This window comes from Saxophila tyrrhenica (assembly GCF_035928015.1).
Source record: "Saxophila tyrrhenica strain CCFEE 5935 chromosome Unknown scaffold_15, whole genome shotgun sequence".
Lineage (NCBI taxonomy): Eukaryota > Fungi > Ascomycota > Dothideomycetes > Mycosphaerellales > Extremaceae > Saxophila > Saxophila tyrrhenica.
In genome coordinates, this window is record NW_027041747.1 from 62,223 (window position 1) to 88,286 (window position 26,064).

At 56.7% G+C, this 26,064-nt stretch overlaps 12 protein-coding genes across 12 annotated transcripts; 6 read left to right on the forward strand and 6 right to left on the reverse strand.

Annotated features, from left to right (window-relative positions):
* Positions 1-122: 122 nt before the first annotated feature.
* Positions 123-4,706, reverse strand: LTR77_008636 (uncharacterized protein; the record flags this gene model as incomplete). The annotated part of the gene is made up of 1 exon (XM_064805866.1): positions 123-4,706. The coding sequence occupies one exon, from the start codon at positions 4,704-4,706 to the stop codon at positions 123-125; it is 4,584 nt and encodes a 1,527-aa protein (XP_064655725.1).
* Positions 4,707-5,063: 357 nt separating this feature from the next.
* Positions 5,064-5,634, reverse strand: LTR77_008637 (uncharacterized protein; the record flags this gene model as incomplete). Its single annotated transcript, XM_064805867.1, has 3 exons — positions 5,064-5,093; positions 5,145-5,368; positions 5,457-5,634. 3 exons carry the CDS (start codon positions 5,632-5,634, stop codon positions 5,064-5,066), a joined length of 432 nt encoding a protein of 143 aa, XP_064655726.1.
* Positions 5,635-5,953: 319 nt separating this feature from the next.
* Positions 5,954-10,093, reverse strand: DNF3 (drs2 neo1 protein; the record flags this gene model as incomplete). Its single annotated transcript, XM_064805868.1, has 1 exon — positions 5,954-10,093. One exon carries the CDS (start codon positions 10,091-10,093, stop codon positions 5,954-5,956), a length of 4,140 nt encoding a protein of 1,379 aa, XP_064655727.1.
* Positions 10,094-10,140: 47 nt separating this feature from the next.
* On the reverse strand, positions 10,141-12,597 carry LTR77_008639 (uncharacterized protein; the record flags this gene model as incomplete). Its single annotated transcript, XM_064805869.1, has 2 exons — positions 10,141-10,348; positions 10,913-12,597. 2 exons carry the CDS (start codon positions 12,595-12,597, stop codon positions 10,141-10,143), a joined length of 1,893 nt encoding a protein of 630 aa, XP_064655728.1.
* A 524-nt stretch (positions 12,598-13,121) lies between these two features.
* On the forward strand, positions 13,122-13,640 carry LTR77_008640 (uncharacterized protein; the record flags this gene model as incomplete). Its single annotated transcript, XM_064805870.1, has 1 exon — positions 13,122-13,640. The coding sequence occupies one exon, from the start codon at positions 13,122-13,124 to the stop codon at positions 13,638-13,640; it is 519 nt and encodes a 172-aa protein (XP_064655729.1).
* A 593-nt stretch (positions 13,641-14,233) lies between these two features.
* Positions 14,234-14,821, forward strand: LTR77_008641 (uncharacterized protein; the record flags this gene model as incomplete). The annotated part of the gene is made up of 1 exon (XM_064805871.1): positions 14,234-14,821. The coding sequence occupies one exon, from the start codon at positions 14,234-14,236 to the stop codon at positions 14,819-14,821; it is 588 nt and encodes a 195-aa protein (XP_064655730.1).
* Positions 14,822-15,806: 985 nt separating this feature from the next.
* LTR77_008642 (uncharacterized protein) lies at positions 15,807-17,145 on the reverse strand (the record flags this gene model as incomplete). Its single annotated transcript, XM_064805872.1, has 5 exons — positions 15,807-15,929; positions 15,983-16,364; positions 16,414-16,510; positions 16,562-16,668; positions 16,724-17,145. The coding sequence occupies 5 exons, from the start codon at positions 17,143-17,145 to the stop codon at positions 15,807-15,809; spliced, it is 1,131 nt and encodes a 376-aa protein (XP_064655731.1).
* A 674-nt stretch (positions 17,146-17,819) lies between these two features.
* Positions 17,820-19,668, forward strand: LTR77_008643 (uncharacterized protein; the record flags this gene model as incomplete). Its single annotated transcript, XM_064805873.1, has 6 exons — positions 17,820-17,928; positions 17,980-18,013; positions 18,068-18,131; positions 18,189-18,864; positions 18,918-19,208; positions 19,262-19,668. 6 exons carry the CDS (start codon positions 17,820-17,822, stop codon positions 19,666-19,668), a joined length of 1,581 nt encoding a protein of 526 aa, XP_064655732.1.
* Positions 19,669-20,086: 418 nt separating this feature from the next.
* On the reverse strand, positions 20,087-20,971 carry LTR77_008644 (uncharacterized protein; the record flags this gene model as incomplete). The annotated part of the gene is made up of 1 exon (XM_064805874.1): positions 20,087-20,971. The coding sequence occupies one exon, from the start codon at positions 20,969-20,971 to the stop codon at positions 20,087-20,089; it is 885 nt and encodes a 294-aa protein (XP_064655733.1).
* Positions 20,972-21,523: 552 nt separating this feature from the next.
* On the forward strand, positions 21,524-22,461 carry RPS3 (40S ribosomal protein S3; the record flags this gene model as incomplete). Its single annotated transcript, XM_064805875.1, has 3 exons — positions 21,524-21,760; positions 21,815-21,981; positions 22,032-22,461. The coding sequence occupies 3 exons, from the start codon at positions 21,524-21,526 to the stop codon at positions 22,459-22,461; spliced, it is 834 nt and encodes a 277-aa protein (XP_064655734.1).
* Positions 22,462-22,995: 534 nt separating this feature from the next.
* LTR77_008646 (uncharacterized protein) lies at positions 22,996-24,080 on the forward strand (the record flags this gene model as incomplete). Its single annotated transcript, XM_064805876.1, has 2 exons — positions 22,996-23,364; positions 23,424-24,080. The coding sequence occupies 2 exons, from the start codon at positions 22,996-22,998 to the stop codon at positions 24,078-24,080; spliced, it is 1,026 nt and encodes a 341-aa protein (XP_064655735.1).
* A 693-nt stretch (positions 24,081-24,773) lies between these two features.
* On the forward strand, positions 24,774-25,778 carry LTR77_008647 (uncharacterized protein; the record flags this gene model as incomplete). Its single annotated transcript, XM_064805877.1, has 1 exon — positions 24,774-25,778. One exon carries the CDS (start codon positions 24,774-24,776, stop codon positions 25,776-25,778), a length of 1,005 nt encoding a protein of 334 aa, XP_064655736.1.
* Between the last annotated feature and the right edge of the window lie 286 nt (positions 25,779-26,064).

The window sequence follows — 26,064 nt, forward strand, 5'->3', positions numbered from 1 at the left end:
GATCCGAGGTGCAAAGGGACGTAGCCAGGCGGACCACTTGGAGTGTAAGGCCCGGAGGGCTGCGGGGCGAGAGTGTGACTCGGGGTCGCCGGCAGCTGCTGGTAGAGAGATTGCGATGGGGTCTAGTAGCCAGGTTGACCTGGGATCATTGCCGGTGTTGTTTGACGAGGCGCATGGAGCCGCATGTTGGGGACTGCCGATTGCTGCTGCGGTGCCGTCATCTGATACCTTGGTCCAGGTGCTGTAGAGGCGGCGGCTGGTGTCATCGCTGAGAGCTGGAGCGTAGAGAAATGACCAGCGGTTGGGGTAGGCTGTGTAGGAGGCGGATACATTGGGCCATTGGAGGCGAATGGGGTTGTTGTTGCCGACTGGAACCTGTAACCACCCAACGTCGGGTAGGGGGCTGGTCCTGTCTGGGGATATTGAGGATTATTCAGCGGCGGATAGGCGGATGGTCCTGGCGGCGGATACTGAGGGCCATTCGCCGGCGAGAAGGGGGATTGTACCGCCGCCTGACGGCTCTGTCGAGGGTTAAAGGGGTTGTATACTGGTCCTCCGCGTCCGCTTGAAGGTCGAGCGGTTGGGTCATCCGGATCGATGCCGGCATTCCTGCAAGCTTGCTCATAATTAGGATTGTCGCGCAGCTCGTCGGGATGCTGGGGATCATTGGATCCGTTCATCCAGCGGCAAAGGTCGGCTTGCCAGAATCCATTATCGCTGCCCTCTCCTTGACTGCCTTCTTGACTGCGTTCTCCTTGACTGCGTTCTCCTTGACTACGTTCTCCTTGACTGCGTTCTCCTTGACTGCGTTCTCCTTGACTGCGTTCTCCTTGACTGCGCTCTCCCTGGCTGCCTTCTCCTTCGCTGCCCGCTCTCTCGCTTTCCTCTCCGTCGCTTTCATAGATGTGGAACTCCTCATCTGAGGCATAACCGGCGTCTGACTCCTTCTCGCCCATGTCGTCATCCTGGGCATCCGCTCCATTGGAAGCAGTACCAGCGTCCTGCATCGTTTGCTCCTGGCCTGCGGGCGCGAGCCTACTTGTAGCCGGGGAATTGATGTCCGTCTGCTCCAATGTGCTCTCCAGTCCCGTTGGAGACCGTGGTGGCGTGTCTTTGATCATCTCGACATCGTCTTCGACCTTCCCATCTCTAGCCTGCTTCTCATCGTCGCCCATCTGCTCATCTTTGATCTCCTTCTCAATTTCATCCATCTTCTCGCCTCCATCCTGCTCTTGACCTTGGCCCATTGTCTCGTTCTGAGCCTCTTGAGTATCCTCATCCATCTTCTCAGTGGCATTCTCGGTGGTGTCAACGTTCCCAGCGCCAGTGCCCCCAAACGTAAACATGCCGGGCATGTCAACGTTCTCTTCGCCACGGACAGTCTCATTGAGCGGCACAACCGCTACAGTGGCAGCATTAAAGCCGTCGACCTTGGGAGCCTCGCCCTTGTTTGCGTTGTACTGCTCCTGCGCCAGCGTGAAGGCACTCGCCACTGGCGGTGGGGGACACTGGTACTCAGCATTCCGACGACGAGTCCGGCGGAGTGGCTTGATGTCGCGAGCTGCGATCGTCTCTAGACTCGCTTCAACCTTCGGACACTCGATATCCGCTGCACCGGGGGCATCGTTGGTGCTGTCGGCGGGAGGGGTGCTGTCGGCCTGCTGCTGGCTGCTCTCTTGACTCTCTTCTTGGTCAATGATAGTCACATCCGCAAGCTCCGTCTTGCCACCAAGATCGACCTGCCCACCTCTTTGCAGAGGAACATCCTCAAAGTCGAGCTCACTCTCCCCGCTCGCCTCCTCAGACTCCTCCTCCTCCTCATTATCGCTCTCCTCGCCGCTGCTGAGGATGATGACGCATTCATTGTTCTCCTCCGCCGTTCCGCCGAAGGTAGAACGGCCGCTCGGGCCATTGCTGCCGGTAGGAGCGCTCTCGCCGGTCGGAGCAGTGCTGAGTGCTTCTTCCGTCGCCGTAGCAGCATCACCGCCCTCCTTGCTCTCGGAGACGTCGTCATTTGAGGCAGACGGACGGCTCGGCTCAGCAGTGCCAGTGGGAGCGTTCTCGCCGGCGCGAACAGTGCTGGATGCTTCCTCACCCGCTGTAGGACCGTCGCCGGGCTTGCTGCTCTTGGAGACGTCTCTGCGTCCGCGATACTCCTCGTCATCGCTATCTTCGTAGAGATCGTCACGCGCTGGTGGAGGTGCACTGTCTCCGGAGTCGGGTGCTTCGTCCGAGGAATCTGGCTCTGAGAATGGCGCTGGACACGGCGCTTCGTCTTCGTCTTCATCATTGTTTCCTCTAGTAGTGGCGTCAGAGGCGTCAGCAGCAGGAAGGTGGGAAGCAGGAGGGTCGGTAGTAGGAGGGTCGGTAGCAGGAGGGTCGGTAGCAGGAGGGTTGGACGCAGAAGGGTTAGAAGCAGGAGGATTAGCCTCAGCCATCAGACCCTCAATGATCTCCGGCCCAACCTCAGCGAGGAGAGCATCGGCGGTCTGTAGAATCCTATCGATGATCATGGCAGTCTCTTCCTCCAAGTCGTTAGCCTGTAACTCTTCTGCCACCCATTTCCTGAACTGCAAAGCGAGGCGACCAAGAGCCATGAGCCTCTGTTGATTGTCAAGCACGCTCGGGATTTCCTCTTGGAATGACTTGATCAGCTGCCTAGCATCGCGGAGCTGCTGGTTTGTGCTATTTCTGCTTCGCTGGAGCCAGTTGTTAACCCTTTGCTGAGTCTGGATGTCGCTGTAGAGTCGCTCGTTGTCCCATTGTGTGGCCTGGTAGTATTTAAACTCCCACATCGCCCGTTGCAGTCTATTTGCAGTGACAGCGAAATCGGCGTTCCGCTGGTTGAGAGCGTCCCTCGTCTTCTGATGCTCTTCGCGCTCCTTCTCGAGTCTCTCGCGAGTCGCTGTGAGCTTGGCGTTCTGCTGCGCGAGAGTCTCCTTCGTCTTCCGACACTGTTCGCGCTCTTCGCGGAGCTTCTCGGTGGCTTCTGGGCTCTCCAGTTCGGCGAGGCGCCTGTTGGCTTGTTCGAGGGCCAGCTTGGCTGCCGTGGTTCTGTCATTCGCATCGTTGAAATATCCTTCCCACTCCTCCGTCAGACCTTCTTCGACCTTTTCACGCCTCTCTCTCTCGGCCTTGATTCGCTTATCACATGCCGCCTTGTGCTCTTTGGCCTGCGTGTCGAGCGCCTCCTTATGAAGCTTGACCTGCTCCTCGAGCGCCTCCTTGTGCTCATTCGCCTGCGTCTCGAGCGCAGCCGGTTGCTCTTCGACCGGCTTTTGGTGCTCGTTCTGCAGCCTTGCCAGCTCGCGTGCGTGATCCTCCTCCACGCCCTTGACTCTCTCATCGCACGCCTTCTTGTACTCTTTCGCCTGCTTCTTGAGTGCCTCTTCATGGTCACTCTGCAGCTTGTCGATCTTCTTTTGATGCTCATCCTGTAGCGTTTTCAGATCACGTGCATGCTGGTCCCTGATTTCCTGGACTTCTCCAGCGGTCGCTGTCTCTGTGCCTGCTGACTGCTGCTGCTGCCGCATCCTCTCGATCTCATAGCGTGCCGCTTTGAGTTGGGCCTGGGCATCGTCGGCTTCTTTTGTGAGTTCAGCGTTCTCAGTCGTCAGCTCTTTGATCTTCTCATTGGCAGTACGGAGCTTCTCTTCGAGCTGGGAGACTTCATCTTCGACTTGGTCGACGGCGCGCGCGCGATGTTGTGCCAATTCCTTCTGCATCTGTTCCTCCAGCTGATCATGCTCCTTTTGGAGCTTCGTCATCTGGCTTTGAGCTTCGTCTCGCTCGTTTTTCAGGCCTTCGACTGCCTCTCTGTGCTCCTTGGTTCGCTCGTCCCGACGCAGACGAAGAACGTTGATCTCGTCCCGATGTCTCTGCGCAAGGGCGTCCGCACTGTCCAAGCGCTCTCTGTAAGAGTTCACGTCGTCTTGCAGGCTCGTAACTCTGGCCTCCAGTAGTCTGATTTGCTCCTGGGCCTGGTGTGCGACCGTGATGCTGTTTGCTTGGAGGACAGCCATCTCCTCCCGCTGGTCCCTGATGATGGCCCGCAGGTACGCATTCTCCGCGTACTCTCTCACGCGAAAAGCGCCCAGAAAGAACCTTCGCACAGGCAGGACAGTGGCTCGCGCCACTGTAGCGGACGAAGAGCCCACCGTGAGGGCGAGGAGGCTAGGGAGAACGAGCAGGGCGGAAACCAGCGACCACAGGAAGTCCAGCAACGGCGGAAGAATCGTCATCTCCAGGATGGTGAAGACAATCAGGAAGATCTCGTCCCGCCAAGGAGCCAGGAGGGAGCACAAGAACAGAAGGACGCCAACGAGGTTCGTCTCGCTGGCGGCGGCGGCGGCGACCCCAGTGCAGTCGCTGCAAAAAGTACGGTTGACCACCTCCGCTGCCGAGACGGAGGCGGCCATACCGGCCTCGCTGCTGTCGTCGTCACCGAAGGGGGCGAGCCAGTTCTCCGCCGGAGGGGTGCCGGTCACCCCAGTATAGCCGCCGACCAGCGGCGCTGGGCAGCTCGTCGCTGCGGAAGAGGTGGAGGGGAGGGAGGGGAGGGAGGGGATGGGGGTGAAGACGCGCTGCGTCTCCGGGACATTGGCCAACTGGCCGGCAGTGTACTGGTCGTAGTTCTCAGCGGCAGGCCACCAGTGCGCGGAGAGATATCCAATAAGGATCGTGAATGTCAGGTGGCGGCCCAACATTGCAGTGGTTCTTGCTGATCGTCGTGTGGTGGTGTTGGCGTTGTTTGTCAGAAAGAAAGTGCGCTGTGAGAAATCACAGATGCTCGAGAAGTGGTTGTGATTGTTCGAAAAACCGCTATTGAGAGCTTGTGTACTGACGTCTCAGAAAAGTAAGGTTCGGCCGCTTGACTGAAAGGGGAAGCTGTGGGGATTTTCATGTGAAGATGTATGTCAAGTATTGTCGTCTTGGCAACATGCAACAATAAGACAACGGACAAAGAAAAAAGCATTGTCAGCTCATACCGCTGATTGCACGTTAGATTGCATAATCTCGTGACTATACCTGCATCAAAGGCAAGAACCAAAAGCATTCGACGATCATTTCGCTCTCGCCATAGCCCCGGTGTCCTGCGACAAGGTCAGTGTGGCTCGAATCATCGTCTAAGAGTATGTACTGACCAAAAAGACCTGATAGAAGTCCATCTTCAGCACACCATCCAATTTGACAAAGTGTGCCTTCGCAGCCCACACGGTCTCGGTCTTCTTGTCGTCCTTCAACACGTACGCCACCGTCCCGTTGAGCATCACCTCATCCGAGCCACTGCCAAAGGCATAGATCTGCTCGGGCTTGTGCGAGCGCTGGGCCACCTTCTCCCACATCCCATGGCGCATCTTGATGATCTCTGTGCCCTCGTTAGCAAATGTCCACGGTGTCACCCGCTGAGGAGAGTTTGCTGCTGCAACTCCGCTCCGCTCCACTGCTGGACGTACCATCTCTACCCTTCGCCTCGTTCGGCCCCATGATCAACCTCGCATCGCTCGTAAACGTCTCTGCGTATTTCTCATGCGCATCCGCAGTATCAGAGATCTTGTAGAACTCCTCGAAGAAGAACTTGATCTCCGGCCTCACCAGGCCATCGCTTGGGACGGCCGCTGTATACTGGCTCATGGTCGCTTGATGAGAGGTATATTGCAGTATACACTGAAGAAGACAAGATTTACAGAGCTGCGTTTGATGGCAGCGAGCATTTCTACTTTTGTTGCCAATGGAGAGGAGAAGTGAGGTCAAGCATTGTGGAGAACTGCTGCCGCCGCCGCGCCTGCGTTGTCTGGGCTGAGACAAGATGAATGCAGCTTAGCCCATTCTTTCACCATTGCTCGAGAAATGAGACCTACTATAAACACACCCATCTCTACTGTAAGCAGCCAAACGAAGAATGTCTTAGAAACTGGCATATACAACAAACTACACAGTATCGACGGTGTTCTCATCGACCCGGCTTCCACGCCTCCCCAACCCCCTTCCCCTCAACCTCCTCCCCCTGATCCCTCGCCAACCCCCTCAGCCGCTCCCTCACAGCCGGATCCCGCTCCATCTCCTGCCAAACAGACAAATCCAACTCCTCCGCACTCTTCGCGCTCCCACCCGTCCTCCGCTTCCACAGCGGCCACCAGCCCGCATGCGCCAGATACCTCCTCACAGTTTTCCAGCCCAGCTCAATCGTGACGAGCACCGCGAGCGTGACAACGAGCGTGAGCCACCAGTTCGGATCTGTGCCATAGCCCTTGTTGAAGCCGTACTTGACGTCAAAAGGACTGAGGTTCTCCGAATACGCTGAAGCGAGGAAAGCGCTCCAGCCCCACCAACCGCCAGCCGTGATGATGAAGCCGACGGCGATGATCGTCGTCTTGTAATGCGTCTCCATGAGCAGGAGTTTGATGTTCGTCCACATAATGGCGAGGCTGAAGCAGAGGTTCCCGACCGAGTAGGTGCCGTTGTCGCCCATGATATTGTGCTTGTTGTACATTTGCCAGGAGATGTACCAGACGAGCAGGCCTTGGGAGGTGCCGAGGACCATCCACATGAGGTAGGTTGGGAGGTTGAGGTCGCCGTTTCGTTGGCCGTGGACGTACAGTTCGGGGACTGCGAGGAGGGTCTCGGCTGAAAGGTCTTGCTCGAACATGCCGGGAAGGATGCAGCAGAGAGATGTGAAGAGGGTGTTGAGGGCGGTAAGCGACCAGCGCTCGTACAAACTGGAGCCAGAGTAGCCGTTGTAGCGCTGATAGCTCGCTTGGACAGTGTAGAAGAACATCTCCTTCCAGTACGTCCACAGGATGAACTTGGCTGTGCGGATGTAGTTCCAGCGGCCATGAACAAGCAGAAGGCGCTGCAGGAAGCGGAACTGTGCGATGCTGAAATCTGCTACACGGGCAGCTTGCAGACCTTCCTTGCCAGAGATACCGATGCCGACGTGGGATGTGGTAATCATAGCGATGTCGTTCGCGCCGTCGCCGATCGCAAGAGTGAGTCCGGGCATGCGAGCTCGGATGCCTTCCACAATACCTGCTTTCTGGGCTGGACTTGCTCGGCAGCAAATAACGGAGTCGACTATCGGTAGCAGCGAGTAGAAGAGGTCGGACAGCTCTTTGTTGGCCTCAACGTCGGTAAGTGTTTGCCCATCGATGACAGCAACGCTGTGCAGTCCATCGATTCGAAGCTCTTCCGCGAGGCCATGGAGCTGACCCAGCAGATTGCCTTTGGTAGTGTCAATGACCGTAACCTCTGAATCCGGCTGGCAGATATTGGCTGCATGGGCGATGTTGATGGCCGTCTCTCGCTTGTCGCCAGTCAACATCCAGATTTTCATGTTGGCCCGGCGTAGCTTGTCAATCGTCTCAGGCACACCCTTCTGCAGCTTGTCTTCGATGGCAGAAGCACCCAGCAGATCCATGCCTTGCTCGACGACCTCGCCAGCTGCTTCAATGCGCTCTTGCCGGTTGAGCAGAGCAGTGGTAGCATCTTGATAAAGCTGCTTCCACGAAGCGTACTCGTCCTCTGTGAGCTCTTTCTGCGCAAAGACAAGCGTACGGAGGCCATCAGTGGCGAAATTTTCCAGATGCTTGAAACATCGCGTGAAGACTTGGCCGTCATCGGCAACGGAGGCATTGTCGAAGGATGGCATACTCCTGCGATCTGTGCTATGGCGACCAAGTGGAGGTCGTAGATGCTGGTCGAATCGTGGCACATCCAGCGTGTGCCGCTTCGGATCAGGTCGAATGTCCAGTGAGCTCCTGCGCCGTATGGTGAGGCTCGGACGTCCGCCAAAGCTGGTCCGAGGTGTGCTCTGCCCACTCATGCGATTCGCTTGACGCTCGAGTTGGATGCTTCTGCGCACTTCCTGCGACTTTCGTGCTGCAAGTGCCGCTTGCTTGAGACGAGGGAGGATGGCGCTGTCGGCACCTTTGCACAGCAGTCGTATGGCGCCGTCTGGATACCTGATGATAATTGACATCCGCTTCCGCTTGCTGCTGAACTCGATGACGTCCAGAACGTCGTACGTTTTTCGTTCATCCTTACCCGCATCGTCAGTCTCGTGCAGAGTCACAGTCTGGGTCGTGCGGTTGATGACGAGCATCCCAAGATCCTGCGCAGCCTTTACAAGCGCAATCTCATCTGGCGAAGAGGCCTGGAAGTTGATCGCGCCATCGGCAGTCCGCTCCGGAATAGCTGTGTGGCACAACGCTACCGCGAGTATGAAGTCGCGAGCCTTGCGAGAGAAAGCAGAGCTTGGATTGCGCCGCAGCCGCGCAAGGAGGTCTGCGGTTGTACCCTCGAGGTAGCCTGGCCGCCGGTGATCTGTCGATCGTCTGTGCAACGAAGGCCGTTCCAGATAGTCAGAGGTCCGTCGGTCCAAAGTGGGTGCCGTGGAAAGTTCTGTCTCCTGGATTACAATGCCCGGACCATCACCTTCCGAGCTGCCCTTTCCTGGGTCCTCAGACTTCCTATTCACGGTGACACTCTTTCGCCCTTCCTTCTGCATCACCGCCTCACCGTCGTTCTGCTTGTGTAGCCAGGCAGTGCCAGCCACACTCAATCCCCGAAACTGCATAATGTTCTCCGTCAAAGTGCCCGTCTTGTCCGACAGCACGTAGCTGACCTGGCCCAAGTTCTCCAGAATAGTATTAGTGTTACAAGTCATAGTCGTGTTCGTTTCTTCGTCAAACATTCCTTCGTCTCCCATTACCATTAGCATCTGTCCAACCTTGACAATCTCCAAGCTTATATACAGCGACAACGGAATCACATTGTTGAACATTATCATATATCCGATGATGATCTGTTTGTAAGGAACAGAAGCATCGTTGAGATACCAAGAATGCTCTTCCGTGCTGTCTCTCCAGATGAGGTAGCCTCCTGAGCAGCCGACCGATAGAATAATCACGTAAGCGATCAAGGTGAGGACGATGTGATTGGTGTATCGCTCCAGACGTGGCTTCTTTGCTCGTGGATGGTGGTTCGCGTTCATCCGGATCTTGCACTCTTCACCAGTGTTGATGACCAGACCGATGATGGATTGAGTGTTTCGCAGGACGCTACCCCGGAACAAGACTTCGTTCAGAGTCAGCGGAAGAGTCTTCTCGTCCACCGTCACGCTTCCATTGAAAGTGTACAAGTCGCGGTTTGGATCCTCGGTCACGAACTCCGCTTCAGTCTCCTTGATGCCCTTGATGTCGCAGCAATTTCGCAGGGCGTGCGGCACAGTCCTGCTCTTGAGGTTCGTTTCGCCATCCAAAGCCATGGTCTCGACATATGCTATTCGCTCTTCTCCGCTCGCATGAAGAAGAGCAATATCGGCGGGCACCTGGTCGTCTCTTTTCAGCTTCAGCACATCACCGACTTGGATGTCCTGCCACTTGACTCTAGTCCAATGGCTGTCCGCGTCTTCGTCTGCATCCTTCTCTTCATAATCTACACGTGCTGCGCGCTTTCTTCGCCTGCCTGGGAGTGGAAGTGCTCGCAACAGCCTAGAGAAAGTGCGTGATACCGACTTCCCGAACGTGTTTGTGGAGGAACCTGAGTGCTTCGGCCGTAGTACTGTCGCCAGCGCGTTGTTTTCGATCACGTCCATTCGATGCCTCCGGTAGTCGTCGTATCCTTCTTTGGACATGGTCAAGAGGATAAAGAAGGCTACCGGCAGAATGGTCGTATAGTTACCGGTAGTACTGAATCCAGGAATCGCCTGCGGTATCGCAATGCAAATAAAGTAGAAGTTGGCGAGTCGAGTGCACTGGAAGAACAGTTGCTTCGGCACGAAGTCCCAAACGGTATATCGCGATGACCGTACACTGTTCGAGACGTACGCATGGTCCCGCCTCTCGTCGACCAATGGCTCATCGTGGGTAGCCTTTAGAGGAATATGTCGTCCATTCTTCGAGGGAGGCAGCGGCTTCTGTCGTAGAAGTCCTTCGACGATGTATGTCCGGTACAGTCGGTCGACTGGTCCTTGCATGCGTTGGCGGAACGTTACAGCTCGCTCTTCAGGGGATAGTCTTGGGGTTTCGACTGGATGCTCGTTGGCCCCCGGCGCCTTTGAGACGTTGCCGGAGCCTGATCCATCTGCGCCCATTGCCCGCCGCGTAGGATGGAGTTGCGGATGTGCTGGTCATCGGGCGGTCATTGTGGTCTCGCAGGTGGATGAGGGACTCTCGCACGCGCTGAATTGTAGGATAGGTCGTGGGTATATCCGTAGAAAGAGAGAATACGAGCATGACGTTGGATATGGTGTGGCTGTCCTTCCTCGCCGCGGCCATTGGCAACCTTGGCGGGAGTCGTGCTCCACCTCCGCGCGTCGAGGGCGTTGGACTTCAGCTCATCATCCCAGCTACAAAAATGGCCATACATGCTTCATTTGATAGATCTAGAACATGTGTGGAACGATAGAGTGAACAGTGAGTCGGCATAGCATTTTCATAGCATTTTCATACATCAATTCTGCAGTCCTGGCCACTCAGCAGGCCAAAGAACCGGAATCTCCTTCTCTCACAGCAAAAGAACTATCAAACAACCATGAGCATGAACAACACCCCCTGCAACATTCCGCCGGGCGGAGACGCAAGCCTGGCCGCCAGACGGGTCTCAACACGCCATCGGTCAAAAGCAAAAGCCAGACCTCCAGGTCGAGTTTCAATCCATTTGCTGCCAAAAGCCGAAGCCTGGTGTGCTAAATGAATCTCCACTCGCCTTCGGTCAAAAGCTTTTGCCTGACCTTCAGAACGTGTCTCGACCCCTCTGCGGCCAAAAGCATTACGCCTGGCCTCAAGACGGGGGAGCTGGGCCGCCGTTCCTTCCGTACCGCTCCGTAACCTCCTTGTTGGGATGCTGAACCCTTCCATCTGGATACACTGCCCTCCCATCCGGATGCTCGACTCTCCCATCGTCCACATACTCCACCCTCCCACCCTCATACTCCTTCGCAATGCCGTCTTCCCTCCACTCAAAGACCACCTGCCCCCTTGCCGCCGCTCTTTTCTTTCCTCTCAACTTCCTATTCCTGTGCGTCCTCTCACTTCCCGCACGATGCTCACCCCAGACACCCTGCTCTTCCTGCCGACCGTCAGGCCCTTCAGCGCCGACCTGCTTTTCAGCCGCTAGCTCCGGCACCTGTGGTTCCTGAGCTGGCTCTGGCGTGACCGTCTCACTGGTCGCAGCTTCTGGTGCGCTCTTCTCGACTACCGGAACAGGGATCATGGTGCTGCTCTCGGTGAGCTCACCCCCCTGCAGCCTGTACGGCTGGGAGACGACCGCCCCAGCGTTGCTTGTCGTCCCGTCTGCGACAGCAAAATTGAACTGCCGGGGTCTGGCCGGCTCGAATTCTGGGCCAGGCCCGAAGGCTTTGGTCGCCAAGCCCAGCGAACCGAAGCTGAACTCGGCGGCGGTGGGGTTCGAGCCGGCGACGAGCTTGCCAGGCTTCTCCTCGTCGCGAACAGGAATCTGCTGCTGGGCCGCAGGAAAACGCTTTGGCGCATCAGGGTTGGCGGCGCAGAAGGCGGACGGAGCGAAGAATTCGAAGTCTTCGGCCGTGGGTGCTGGGCCGCTGAACACGAAGGATGACGACTTCTCAACCACAGCAACAGGAGCACTCGCCGCGAGATCAGTCGGTGTAGTGCCGCGGTATGGACGAACGATGCGGAGGACAGGGACAGCTGCGACAGTCGGCGAAGGCTTGTTCTCGACAACAGCAACGGCGGGGACGGTCGGCTCAGTCGATACAGCGGCGCAGGCGGGAATGCAGAAGTCGAGAACAGGCGATGGTGGTGCAGCAGGCGACACAGGAAGATCACCGGTCTGCATACCGCGAGAGGATGTCGATGGTCGCGATGTCTCCGCGACAGGAACAGCTGTGGCAGGCTCTTCCGATAGTATGGCAGCAGATGCGAGCATTCCGTGTTCGAGAAAGATTTCCGCGACTGGTAAGGCCTTCCAGGTAATGTACTTGAGCAGGACAAAGTATGCGACAAGGCAAACGGTGACAAAGGAGCCGCTGGTGACATGAATTTTGGCGGCCAGCTTCCAGAATTGACCAGAGATATCGGTGAGACCGAGCAAGAAGCCCACGACAGCAGCTATGGCCAGGTGCCGCTTCCCGAGATTCGAGCTCTTGGCTAGTGCATCGAGCGGTGTGATATCCTCATGAACTGGGTCCTTTCGCGCTCGAGCTACCCCAAGGAAGTAGCATGATGCGCCGATGATGATGAAGAGCAGGAGTAAAGCCGAGAGGAGAAGCCAGAAGAGTAGAGGGGAGTGATTGAAACCATCCATGACCGCAGCCAGAGTCGAGGTAAGAGTGTGCCAGAGATCGAGGTAGAATGGGAGTGGTCCGGCTTGCGGTGTCGGTTCAGAGTGGAGGACGGCTGGGGTGGAGTGGCTTGGCGGGAGGTAGACGATGTTGAGTATTGGGACCGGCGTGTAGTCGCTCGGCGCAACAGCGAGGATCTGCTTCTGGAGCCAGGCGATTGGGTACATGATTGTGAGAGCCGGCTGAAATTCGCTATCCTGGAATACACCAAACTCGCTCCCGATGAGCTTCGGACTGATGGACACGATGGCTTTCTCAAACTGCTGGAACGCCATGATGCTGCTGTACAGGGTGAGTAGCGCAGGAGATCTGTTTTGGTTTCGAGAGAGCTGCAAGAGCTCGAGGTGGTGTGGTGGTGGGGTGGTGAAGTGGCGAAACGGCCTGCGCGGCGCGGTCTTTGCGTGAGGTGAAGTCTTGGGAAGACAATAGCCAATGGCTTGTATGCTGGGTGCGCTCCGGACACGAACAACGAGTGGGTGTGCTTTACAGATTGTGGTTGTGGGTGGGTGAACAAAGCGGATGTCGAGGTAGGTGTGTGGCCAAGCTGGAGCGCGAGATATCTTTGTGTCGCGCGCACTGATCACATTTTTGTTTGCTGCGACGTCACGTCAATTTCTCATCTTCATGTGAAGATGGATCTTGGCACTGCCAAAATCACCACTCGCATTTGCGATCACACCACCACAACCTAGGCGCTCCCACGCCAGCGAACAGACCCCACTCCTGGCTGCTCAAAACCGCCTTCCACGAAATGGACGAAGGAACGGTGGTGCTCTGTATTCTTTGGCTCTCTATCTGCATGGCATTGCCAGTTGTGGTGAGCGTCTATCGTCTGGATCTCGAACCGTCGAAAGTCGCGCGCAGCTCGGCGAACGTCGGCGGTATTTCCGACTTCTCTGAAAAGCGGAACCGCGGGCTACGGGAGTATGAGGGTGAAGATGAGCGTGCACCGAAGCGGAGTAAGTGGGACGATGGTGTTGTGACGGTCCGGGATGCTGGCCTGGCTGCACAATCGAGCGCTGCAAAACTCGATCAAGAAGCAGAGGAAAGGCTCCAGGAAGCAGAGGCAAAGCTCAAAGATGCAGAAGCCAAGACTAACGGTATTGAAACGAAGCTTGCGGAGGCAGAAAAGGAGGTCCATCGCCTCAAGTCACAGTTGCACGAGAGCCACTTCTCCGCCAGCGAAGTCGAGGCAGAACTCCACGTCCACAAGCTGTACATCATTCGCCTCGAGGGAGAACTCCGGGATCAACGGCAGTGCAGGCGCAACTCTGGGGGCGACAACGAGATTTGCGACTGTCGTCGTGGCGCTGCCTAGAAAGGAAAGGCGAGACAACGAGTAGTCGAGCGGCGCTTGCCTGCGCAAGGTGGCGGTGTCTTCGTTCAGGGGGGCTGGCAGGTGTGGACTATCAAACCAGTGGTAAGTGCAAAGCTTCAGCGAGCCGGAAACAAGTGTGCTAACGTGTCAAAGCGTCTGCTCTCGAAGACGACGATGTTGGGATATGCCTATCACCGGAGGCATGACGCCATGTTATACTTTCGGAGAAAACGTATTGTTATATCATCGAAGACTGGCAGCAAAGTCGAAAACTGACAGCAAAGTCGAAGACCTGGACAGTGGAAAGGCTCGAGAGCAATGCAAGTCATCGCGGCTAAGGCAGAACGAGCAATGCAATGCACCTCCAGCTTGTCTTACCATCTTCTGTCGTTTCGGCCGTCCTTTGTTTGCTCTACTCATGTGCTGTGCTCGATTGGACGTTGTTATTTGCCTGCAGAAGTGCAAGTGAGGTCCAAAGCTTTCGGCAAGACGAGCAACATTTCGTCTCGACCTCGGCTGCACATTTCTTATCTACCTCCTACCACCACAACAACAACACACAATCTTCCCTTTACCACAGATCATACCAAACAATGTCGATCATCTCAAAGTTACAGCAAAACCTCGGGCACAGCCACATAGCAGCCCACCCAGACTTCACCCACGACTGGTGCAAACAACTCCTCGCCAACCCGGACATCCGCTGGAACACCGTCACGGACGAGAAGAACGCCAGCAAACCGGACAAAGTCAGCAATACCATGTTCGAGTATACGCTCTACTCTGATCGCGGCATCCGGTCTCATCTGTCTTTTCGACGGCCGAGCAAGGAACCGGAGGCGGTGGATGGTTGGGAAGCCTGCTTTCTGCTCTCCATTGGCGATGGCGTGGATGGCAAGACTGGCCGAGCGCATGGCGGTTTCAATGGGGTTATTTTGGACCATATATCTGGCCATATCGCTCATAATGCCTCGCCTAACCCTATCTCGCCGGCTACTGCGACCATGACGATTGACTACAAGGCCCCCGTTAGCACGCCGTGTGTGGTGCTCGCTCGAGCGTGGTTGATTGAGATGTCCGGGAGGAAAGTGTGGGTGAAGGCTATCCTGCAAGATGGGGAGGGAAAGGCGTATGCTACTTCCAAATGTCTGTTCATCCTGGCTCGGGAGCCGAAGATGTAGCATTGAGTGTCTCCGCTCCCCTTCCATCATCTGCCATCGAATCGCCATCTCACTCCGACGTGGTCAGATCCATGATCGCAAGTGGCAGTCGTGCTCTGACACCCTGGAGCTGGAGTAGAATACGCGCTGTAGAACTTTTGGACGGTTTCTTGCGTTCTGGCGACACCCCGACTGCACGTTTTGCTCGCCGACTGTCACTATGCCACAACCTGGCTGAGCTCGTTGAGCGGTCGGATGCAGAGCTCCCGAATAACGACCCTGCATCTCTGAACGACCTGATATCGCTGCCAGCAGCGCTGGTTCCGGCCTTTTGACGCCGTATTAACAAACCTCGACGATCGAAATTCGGCAGCAGTGGCAGCACAACAGTGGTGTTTCCAAATCGACTCGAACCAGTGCAAGTATTACTCACTCGACTTCAGACTTCTCCACGGCAATCAATCTCTACAATCTGCCGTCAGCTAGGTAGCCAAGAGATCGTGCCGAACATGCAGACGGGATACGGTGGTATGGATGACCCAAAGAACGGAACTACGCCCACGTGGCACCAGGAAATCCTCTGGAGAAGTCAAAGAAGCTTCTTCTCCAGCTCTTCGTCAGCGCTTGGGACTTCTGGGCTCGGAGATCATCGGCCGCTCATATACGAGCCTGGAGATGGACATGACTTGAATGCACCGGCGGCAGATGGAGTACAGCATCTACCGTTGAAGCACCAAGAGACGGTTCGACTCAGCAAGTGTGCAAAAAAGGTGACGCTTGGTAATCTTGGTAGCCGAAGGTATCCGATGTTGAAGGAGACGGGAGATGAAGACGACTGTCGTCGAGCGGTCAAGTAAACAATGCCGAGCAGCTGTTTAGACGCCCTGGTCGTACAAGACATTCGCGCCTTGCAGCACAGGTTGGAACGCCGGAATATCGAAGGGCATAGATGGAGAAATAGGTTCTATAACGATTTGGTTGCATCTAGAATTCCGTGACTGTGCGATCATGCAAATGGCAGACCAAGAGCCTCATGGCGTCCCTTCGACGCAGGGTCAAGATACGGCACGCCTCCAATTCCTGAAGCACGAACACCGGTCCTCACGCCGTTGGCGAGATGGGTATCAGGCTAGAAATCTCGTCAGCTACACTCCATGTAGGACCAAGAGCTGGACAACTCACCGTAGCCGCATGCAAAGTACACTCATTACTCCAAATCGCACACGCCTGCCTCGTCCAATGCATCCGTGCAACGGAATCATGACTCCTCGTAATCAACCGCATAATGTAATCCCGAATCATCTGGTCCTCGTAGCTGTAGACGTCGTTGATCTTGGACACGTGCAGGCCGACGCCGGCGAACATGCTCTTCCAGCCGGTCACGGGGTGGGTGCGGATCACCGGGTGCACGGGGGCGAACTCGTAGTCCTTGTTGAGGGGCGAGCCGCGGGGGGTCATGACTTCGTAGTTGCCGGCTTCGCAGGCGGATTTGAAGACGGGTTGGGCGCAGGTGGCGGTGAGGGTTTCCATGTAGGAGCGCCAGGAGGGGGACATTTTGTCGTAGCTGGGGATGTCAGTGTTGGGTTCTCGGAGAGATAGATTGGAAGGCTTACATCTCGTAGCCGGAGCACCAGAGGGTGTCGCCACCAGCTGGAGGGGTGTCCTGCATACGGAGGAAGCTGAAGTCTGATGGGCAGTTCTCGAACAAGCCTGTATTTCCATTAGCCTTCAGAATGACTTTTCAAGCGTACATGCACGTACTGTCGCTGTGCCATTCACGGCCCAGGTCTCGGGGTTCGCTGGTCTCGTTTGGACGACCCTTCATGGTCTTGTAGAGCTTCTTCATGGCCTCAGAGTTGATCACATAGCTAGAACGAGACCATTAGCAGGTCTTGCAGTACCCATCTCAGCAACTCGACATACATGTTCTCATCGGTCGTCCCATCCGCCATCGGGATGTTGTTAGGATCCCTGTAGAGGGGGTGCACATGCAAACCATTCTCCTCTGGTCGTGCAGTAAGCTTGCCGAGCAGATCGGTCACCGTCTTCTGCTCCTCCACGGTAAGGTCATCCTGGGGGGCACGGAAGAAGACGACACCCCTCTCGCAGATGGTAATGGCCAGGTCCCGCAGCTGCTGCTCCGAGTTGGACGCTGTCAAAATCTCCTTGATCTTGGCCGTGGGATACTCGCGGCCGATGACGGGCGTAACGTCAACATACTCGAGGTGGTCGATTGACCCTGAATTCTTCATCGGCTCGCGGCGCAGCTTGCCAGTCCCGTTGGTATGGCCATTGGTCTTCTGGTCCAAACGAACTTCAGTCTCGGAGACAGCGCTGGGAGCCATGGCGGGTCGAAGCTTTGATAAGACGTTGAGTGCCGAGCAGGGGGTAGGTTGTTGGAGGGGTGGGAGCTCTGTTCGAAACGTGCGTGATGAAGAGACACGGGAGTCAGTTGTGTGTTCGCCTGTTATCCGAGACGGTGGTCCCGCGTCGGTGGTCCCTTTATGCACGGCTCGTCGCTTCCTTCGGCCTCGGAGTGTTGCCAGTTGAGGCCGGGTATTCCTCCAACGCGGCAATGGTGCAACACCATGTGCCGGAGGAATGCCCAGATATCGCTGCACGTGGCTCCTGTAGACCCTGGAGGTGTGCCGTCCCCATGCTCGCCGGGGCGCCACACATGGAGCGGTCCAACTGCCGATCCCCCCCCAAGACCCAATCTCCGCAGCGTCGGCTGGCATCCGACGTTCCATCGCTTGCACCACCACTGACTCGACAGCGCCAAGTCGCGGGCTGCGGCACGATCTCCAACCCATGCGCCTCCATGAGCTCTTGGTGCATGCAAATCCCCTGCCCATGGGGACTGGTCGAGTGAAGAGAGCAAGGTGTCTGCATTAAAGCTACCCACGTCCCGTGGGAGTCGAGCTGTCTACTTTGTGACCATCTCAACCCACCTCTCCCCTCTCGCTCATCGCTCTTTCCCAAGTGTGCTTGTGCTTGTGTGTAGCACACCACCGCAGCCATGGTCGGAGGAGCTGTCATCTCGGCCAACCCGCTGAAGCTCGACATCCTTAGTCACAAGAAGTGTGTGGCCATTTGCGCGATTGCAACGATCAGTACATTCCAATATGGTAAGCTCCGAGACAAGCATATCGAGTGAGAGCTTGCTAACGCCACGCCAGGGCTCGACTACTCGCTCGTCGGTGGCTTCATGGCGTGAGTAGAGGACACCAGCGGCCTTCGAGACCATTAGGCTTACAGTGTATGAAGCATGCCGGGCTTCTTGGAGGTGTACGGTTACTATGACGATACCACGGAGGCGTGGGCAATAGACGTGAGTTGAATGTCTTGGGGCAGGCGAACAACGAACGAGTACTCATTCCCGCAACAGCCTACCGTGCAGCGTCTCATCTCATCCCTCATGACCATCGGCACCTTCGTCGGCTCCCTCATGGTCGGCCCCTTCAGCAGCTTCATGGGCCGCAAGTTCGGACTCTGGGGAGCCACCATCCTCAACTTCATCGCCACCGCGGTCATGCTGGGCACCACGAGCGTCGGAGCATTGTACGCCGCTCGTCTGATCCTTGGTGTCTCTGTCGGCTGGTTCCTCACCTTCTCCCAACTCTACGTCCACGAAGTTGCTCCGGCCCATTTGCGTGGCATCACATTCGCTGTCTACCAGGCACAGCTCTCGATCGGCTCCATCGTGGGCGCATCCGTCGACTTCGGCACGGCGGGCATCATGAACAAGAACGCCTACCGCATCCCACTGGCGGTCTTCTTCGCTGCACCAACCATCCAGTCCATCTGCTTGTTCTTCTTCCCGGAGACTCCGCGTTGGCTGGTGGCCCATGGCAAAGAAGCAGAGGCCGAAAAGTCTCTGCGCAGCTTGCGGAACTCAAACATCGACGAGCATGAGTTTCAGGCCGAGTTCAACGAGATCCGCCTGTCCACCCGAGAGCAGGTCGAGCAGAACAAGAAGGCGCTGTTCCTGGAGATGTGGCGAGGCACCAACCTGCGACGTACCGGTCTTTCGATTGCCGTCATCTGCTTCCACGCCGCCAACGGTATGTCGAACGTGAGCATTGTCATACAATCACCGTACTAATCGCAACATCAGGCTCCTCCTGGGTCAACATCTACACCACCTACTACCTCTCCATCGCCGGCGTCTCCGACCCCTTCGCCTACTCTTTGATGGTCACCTGCATGGGTCTGCTCGGCGTCATCATCAGCACCCTCTACGTGCGCGTCATCGACCGCCGCGTCATCATGCTCGTTGGTGTCCTGGCCTGCGGTTTCTCCCAGCTGGCGCAAGCCATCGCCTGGACCGTCGCTCCCAACACCAAGGAGTCCGGTCAAGTCATCGTAGCCTTCATTTGCCTCTTCACCTTCTTCTACGTCGCTTACGGTATGCCCCTCCCACCCCTCACCATCTCCACCCGATACTAACAAGCACTCCAGCCCCCTACGCCTGGCTCCTCGGCGGCGAATACCCCAACTCCGCCCTGCGCGGCTACGTCTTCGGCGTCGCCACCGCCCTCAACTTCCTCGGCAACTGGCTCGGCACCTTCACAGCCCCTTACTTCATCAACCCGCTCGACCTGGACTGGGGCCCCAAGTACGGCTACATCTGGTTCGGCAGCAACATGATCCTCGCGGTGTTCACCTGGTTCTACATCCCCGAGACGCGCGACCGGACGCTCGAGGAGATTCACGAGATGTTTGAAGCGAAAGTGCCGGCGAGGAAGTTTAAGACGTATGTCTGTACGGGGGTTGAGGCGTATGCAGCGGAGGGCGCGGGGAAGGACCATTTGGAGGAGAGGGAGAAGGGGGCTGTGAGGGTGAATGAGACGGAGGAGAGGGTTTAGGGTTGGTGAGGAGGGGGTTAATTTAGATTGTGGTGGGAGTATGTAGGGAAGTGAAATCTAAACGACCGACCGGCGAGACCAGTCAGATTTATCTTCATCAAGCGCAGCTCATGCATGCTTTCTTGGGAAGCTTCTGCCAGACCACATTGCACCCGAAAGGGCTGCCCTCGTTGGCGGGCTGTCATTGTTTAGGAGAAGATGCACCACGCGGCTCGATATCACCTACTGGGCCAAGATCACCGTTGGCAGCTTGGTATGTTTTATCAGATCAGCAAAAAGAGTCGGAGCTTTTCTGTGACACATTCGTTCTCCGACATGGCTGAGGAAGCCTTGACGCACTTGTTCGGAGCGGAAGTATACACAGGCTGATCTATCCGCGATCTACCAAGCAATCCTCTCTCCGACATTCCTCCTACATCTAACACTTCGTCGTCCAAGCATCAAGACTCATATGCTTAATCAGCGTCGAGAAGCCCTTCGCACCTTTGTTCGTGCAAGACTTCGTGACAAAGCTCGCCGCCGCGGGACTCTTCTCCGTGTACTCGATGTGGAAGACCGGCTTGTTCTGCTCGATGAACGGCTGGTACAAGTCGCACTCGTTGTACTGCACGCACTGCTCGTTGACGCTGAACTGCATTACATCCACGAGCTGGCCCAGCACATCGCCGCCGTTCTTCAGCCCGCACGCCATGCCGTGCGAGTGCGCTTCGTTGGCCAGGAACTTGAGGTAGTCCACCGCGTCGGCTTTCGTCAGGTCGAAACCGGTGGGGTTGGTGTAGCCGTCCACATTATCCGGGTCCACGGCGTCGCAGCCCTTGCTCGCGGCCAGCGCGATGCGTTTGGCCATGATGCTGCGGATCTTCTGGTTGCGTGTGTCGAGCCAGTACTCGCCTTCCCAACCGCCGAGGGGTTCGCCCAGGGCCGCCGAGGGGAAGTCGTCGGCGTCGCCGCGCCAGTCCTCGTAGCTGCCGGCGGAGAAGTAGCAGATGACGGGGTGTCCTTTGTCCTGGAAGGCTTTGATGGTGGAGGTGGGAGCGTCGAACATGTCGAAGTCCCAGACGTGGTAGCTCTGGTCGTTGGCCTCGGAGGTCTTGGGCACGACGCTGAGTTCGATGTTGAAGGTCGCGCCGGCTTTGGGCTGGAAGGAGACGGCGCGCGGGGCGAGGTCGCTGGTGACTTGGGCCAGGGCGTTGGGGAGCCAGTGGATGTTTTGGAAAATTTGGAGCAGGATGTCGTCGAGAGGGAGGCCGAGGGAGAGGGTGAAGAGGGTGAGGGAGGAGAGGAGGCGGAGTGTTCGTGCCATGGTGACGATGAGAGACGATGTGAGGAGATACCTTGCGAGACTTACGAAGGCGGGACACTTTGAAGACTTTATGTAACAGGGCCAAGCATGCGCGTGTTTTAGCCATTGAGCCGCTGTTGCAACCCCGGTCGACGCGAGATGCGTCTTTTGGCGGAGGCGCGGTGCTAGGCTTGGGGGTCTGTCGCAGAGTGGAATACGGGAGATGACGACTCCTGCTCCTTCGAGCCTTCATCAAAGTCCAGACATGAGATGATGCTCCTGTTCTCCATTCTCAACACGTAATGGTAATACGATGACCATCCTGTCGAAGTGTTGAACTTACTTGATGAGTCGGAGAAGAGAGGTTGTCTTTCGAGATGCTGCGGTTCGTCGAGAAAGCTGATGCGACAGATGAAAGTGCGGAGAGGCCGAATGAGGCAGCTTGAGCGAGCGCCAAGAGTTCAGCGATCACTACAAAATTGATCTGGTGCGCCGCTCCATGTTCTCCCATACAGCAAGCAACGTCAACCTCACCACACACCTTCTACGACCACCACAACAACACTACCCACCATGCAATCGCAAACCGCCCCCGCGCAGGGCCTCAGCGGCGCCAACATCTCCAAGCGCCGCAAGTTCGTCGCCGACGGTGTCTTCTACGCCGAGCTCAACGAGTTCTTCCAGCGCGAGCTGGCCGAGGAGGGCTACTCTGGCGTCGAGGTCCGCGTCACACCCACCGTCACCGACATCATCATCCGCGCCACACACACTCAGGAGGTGCTGGGAGAGCAGGGCAGGAGGATCCGCGAGGTGGGCATATCGTTATATCAATACAACGTGGGGAAGGTGCTAACGTCTATACAGCTCACCAGCCTGATCACTCACCGCTTCCGCTTCCCTCCGGACAGCGTCTCGCTCTACGCCGCCAAGGTGCAGTCCCGTGGTCTCTCTGCCGTCGCCCAGTGCGAGTCCCTCCGCTACAAGCTTCTCAACGGTCTTGCCGTTCGTCGTGCATGCTATGGTGTGCTTCGGTGAGTTCAAGTATACCCTTCGATTCGAGAGCTCTACTGACATCATCCAGCTTCATCATGGAGTCCGGCGCCAAAGGCTGCGAGGTCGTCGTCTCCGGCAAGCTGCGTGCCGCCCGTGCCAAATCCATGAAGTTCACCGACGGCTTCATGATCCACTCCGGTCAGCCCGCCAAGGACTTCATCGACTCCGCCGTCCGCCACGTCCTGCTCCGTCAAGGTGTGCTCGGTATCAAGGTCAAGATCATGCGCGCCTCGTCCTCTCCCATGGACCCGGCTGGTGAGAAGTCTGGTGGCAAGGGTCTGCCCGACAGCGTCACTATCATTGAGCCAAAGGAGGAGCAGCCCATCTCGCAACCAGCTTCCCAGGATTATGGTGCCAAGGCCGCTCAGGCGCAGGCGAATCTGCAGCAGAGGCAGGCCGAGGCGGAAGGTGGACAGGAGGGCGGCGAGCAGCCACAGGCGGGTGAAGGCGAGTATTAGAGGGCGTACAGGGCTGAGGGTGCCGGTTCTCTGATGTCGATATGAGTGGATTAGCGGTGCTAGCATCACATTAGAACTACCAGCGCCCGATGAGAAGATGACATTAACTTCAAGACACTACGTTTCCTCCTTTAATTTCAGTAACACAGCATTGTATGGGTTACATAGGGCTGATGTCGCCCCTTCCAATGCGCATACGACTGCAAGGGCGCTAATATTCTCACATGCTAACAGCTGCGGCGTCGAGAAGACAATATCATCCGCGTCCAGACTGTCCTCATCTCTTCCAAGATTGCAACTTCCTGGAAATTCCAGTCACGTGCAGCTCGCGCCAGTTTTGCGTTAGCTCTAAGCAGGGTCCAAGTCGCGACTCGACATATCAACACCTTTCTCCCAGCACTGCTTCGTTTACAACACAATCTCGATTCGTGTACTGGCGTGACGGATACTTCACGTTCTGGAGAAGGATCTTCCCGGACAATCACGATCACACCTCAAAGCTGCAACCTCCCGACCCAGACGCGTACCTGCATCATGGCTTCACCGACCGTTCAAAGCACCAACGACGAGAACATGTCGCCCGCCAAACCCACAGCTCATCAGCGTAATGCTACATCTAACAGACGAGTGCTTGGAGAAGTGTCACCAAACATCAAGACCGCTACCTCCGGCCCAATGTTCACGGGCAAGCCGCTGGCGGGCAGCCCATTGAAGCGAAGCTTTACGGCGGCAATGGAGGGCGGTGAGGGGCTGATGTATCTGAAGAGGAGGAAGCTGTCGGATGATGAGCTGTTGAGTCAGGTGGATGGGCCGTATGAGCGGAGTGGGCAGGATGAGAGTGGGCAGTCGATGGAGGATGCGGGGAGCCTTCGTCCTGTCTTTCAGTCGCGGGAGGATATGAGGGTATGTTTCAGACTACATGCTGATGTTTGAGAGACATACTAACAACGATACGTCTACAGGTGGACATTCCAACAATAACCGAAGCCTCGCCCACCGAACCCAACACGCCCTCCGAAGAAGACGATTCCACTCAACATTCTTCCGAAGGACGCAAGTCCTTCTCCTCACTCATCAACTACGACCCGTCCTCTCAAACCTCCACATCGATCTTCAAAACCATCTCCAACGCCGAAATGCTCAAGCTCCGACTGCGAGTCGCCATGTACAAAGTACGGACGAACCAAGTCGAGACACCTTTCCTCGACCTCCACGTGGAAGAACGCTCACGAGCCTCACCACTCGATCCCAACGCCGCGGCAAGAGAGGCTGTCGAGCAGTTACGACAAGAAGCACAAGCAATCGCAGCGCGAGATCGAGAGCGAGCAGCCGTTCCGAGATTACTGCCAGCACCTGTGCTGAGACCAACGGCGTACAGCAGTCGCATGATCTACGACACGCAGCTGCCGAGCTCGCCGCCTATCTCCACTTCATCGAACGGGCTGCCCTTTGCACCTCCTGCAGAAGAGGTCTCGACGCCAATGCATGCCGCAGCAAGGCTGGACAGTCCCCCGAGCAGTAGACGGAGGCTGGCGATGCCGAATGAGCAGGAGCTGACGAGTAGTGTGGTGAAGGGGAGGGTGGCGGAGGGGTTGCTGGGGCTGAGGCATGCTGTGTGATGTAAAGGTGGAGGAGGAGGATGAAGCCTTTGCTAAGCTGGCAGGCAGGGCTTGGTGATTGCTTCGTCTCGCTGGTGGACGATTCACGATTCGCTATCGGAAAATGTGCTGCGCTTGCAAGCTTGATGGGGTAAGGTAGCTGATGAGACAAAGTCTCCGATCTCTGATCGCTTGCTCTCGGGACCGACAAAAGCTGATTAAGCGCAATGTTCCTCGTTGGTCTCTTATCATCCACCAATTGCTTCGCTGCTTTCGGCTGCAGCGGCTCCAAGTTTCTGTCTAACAACGATGATCCTACTAGAGTGGTGTCCAGAGAGAGCACAGAAGCCTGCTCCTCATATCTAGCCCGAGTCATGGCTAGAATTTTGGAATCCAGAACTGCCCGATCTGGTATAGCGCCAGGCACAGAAGCACATCGTTCGGGCGATCTTCTTCACATGCACAACCTCAGATGACACATCTTCCAATGTCTCGACCGTCGCCGGACACTCCAGCAACACTCGTCCGGGCATCGTAACGGATTTCCAACAGGATCCTGAACTATCTCCGCCATGACGAGGCAGCACTCTATCGCTCGATGCCGATATAAATGGCCACGACCATCTACAATATGGAAGTGATAACATGCTCCAGCACCTCTTCAAACCCATCGAACCACTCCTTCAATCCACCAAACCTCTCTACCCAACCACCATGAAATCCCTCACCCTCACCAAACTCGGCGACGCCGCCTCCAGCTTCAAGCTCGAAGACCGTCCCGTCCCCACGGCCCAGCAGAACGAAGTCCTCATCCACATCCGCGCCATCGGCCTCAACCACGCTGAACTCTCCACCCGTCTCGGCGAGCCGAATCCCATGGGCCCTGTGCCTCTGCCTCGAACACTCGGGATCGAATGCGTCGGCCTTGTGTCCGCTGCTCCGGGTTGTGAGGATGAGTTCCCCAGCGGCAGTATCGTGATCGCCGCGCTGGGTGGTTTAGGAAGGGAGAGGGAAGGCACGTACGCGGAGTTCTGCGTCGCGCCGAAGGAGAATTGTATCGTCGTCGCTGCTTCGGAGGGGGAGGTGGGGTTGAGTTGGGAGGTTCTGGGTGCGGTGCCGGTGATGCTGCAGACGGCTTGGGGGTGTCTGTTTCGGTCGCTGAAGGTTGTGGAGGGGGATGCGCTGTTAGTGAGGGGAGCGGGGAGTGGAGTGGGGATGGCGGCGATTGGGCTGGCGAAGGGGGCTGGGGCGACTGTGGTGGCGAGTACGAGGGCAGAGGCGAAGATGGAAGTGCTGTTTGACGCTGGTGCGGACCATGTGGTCGTAGATGATGGGAAGTTGCAGGAGAAGATCCAGGCGCACTTCCCGAAAGGCGTGGATAAGGCGCTTGACCTCGTCGGCGCCGTGACTGCTCCGGACAGCATACGATGTCTTGCGGACGGGGGTGTGTGCTGCTCTGCCGGTACGTTAGGAGGGAGCTGGAGCATACCGAACTTTGTCCCGAACTTCATGCTGCCTATTGGTCGGTATCTGACGTCGTACGGCGAGCGGACGTTTACGGGGAAGAACACGCCTTGGTCGGAGGTACTGGGGTCGCTGAGGGACGGCAAGGTGAAGATTAAGATGGGCAGGGTCTTCCGTGGGGTGGAGAGTATTGTGGAGGCGCATGAGGTGATGGAGAGGAATGAGGCGGGTGGCAAGGTTGTGGTGCTCGTGTAGTTTTGCAAGTTGATAGATCAGTGAAAGCTGTCAACCCTTGATCATACTTTCATTGTGTTGGCCGGCTGTAAGCATGTCCTCTATAGCATCAGCGCGGTCTAGTTATGATGCTGCTCATGGATTCTGACCCGTGCACACCCTCCTGGTGGCTCTTGGTGAGAAGGGTCACATCCAGTCAAAGTAAAGGATTACCAGCAGGTCCAGCAGTATCCTCCCCCCGATCCCGCGATCCCTCTTCGCCCACCTCTTCGACTTCGCGTAGCGTAATCCGTCCTTGTCAGTCGTC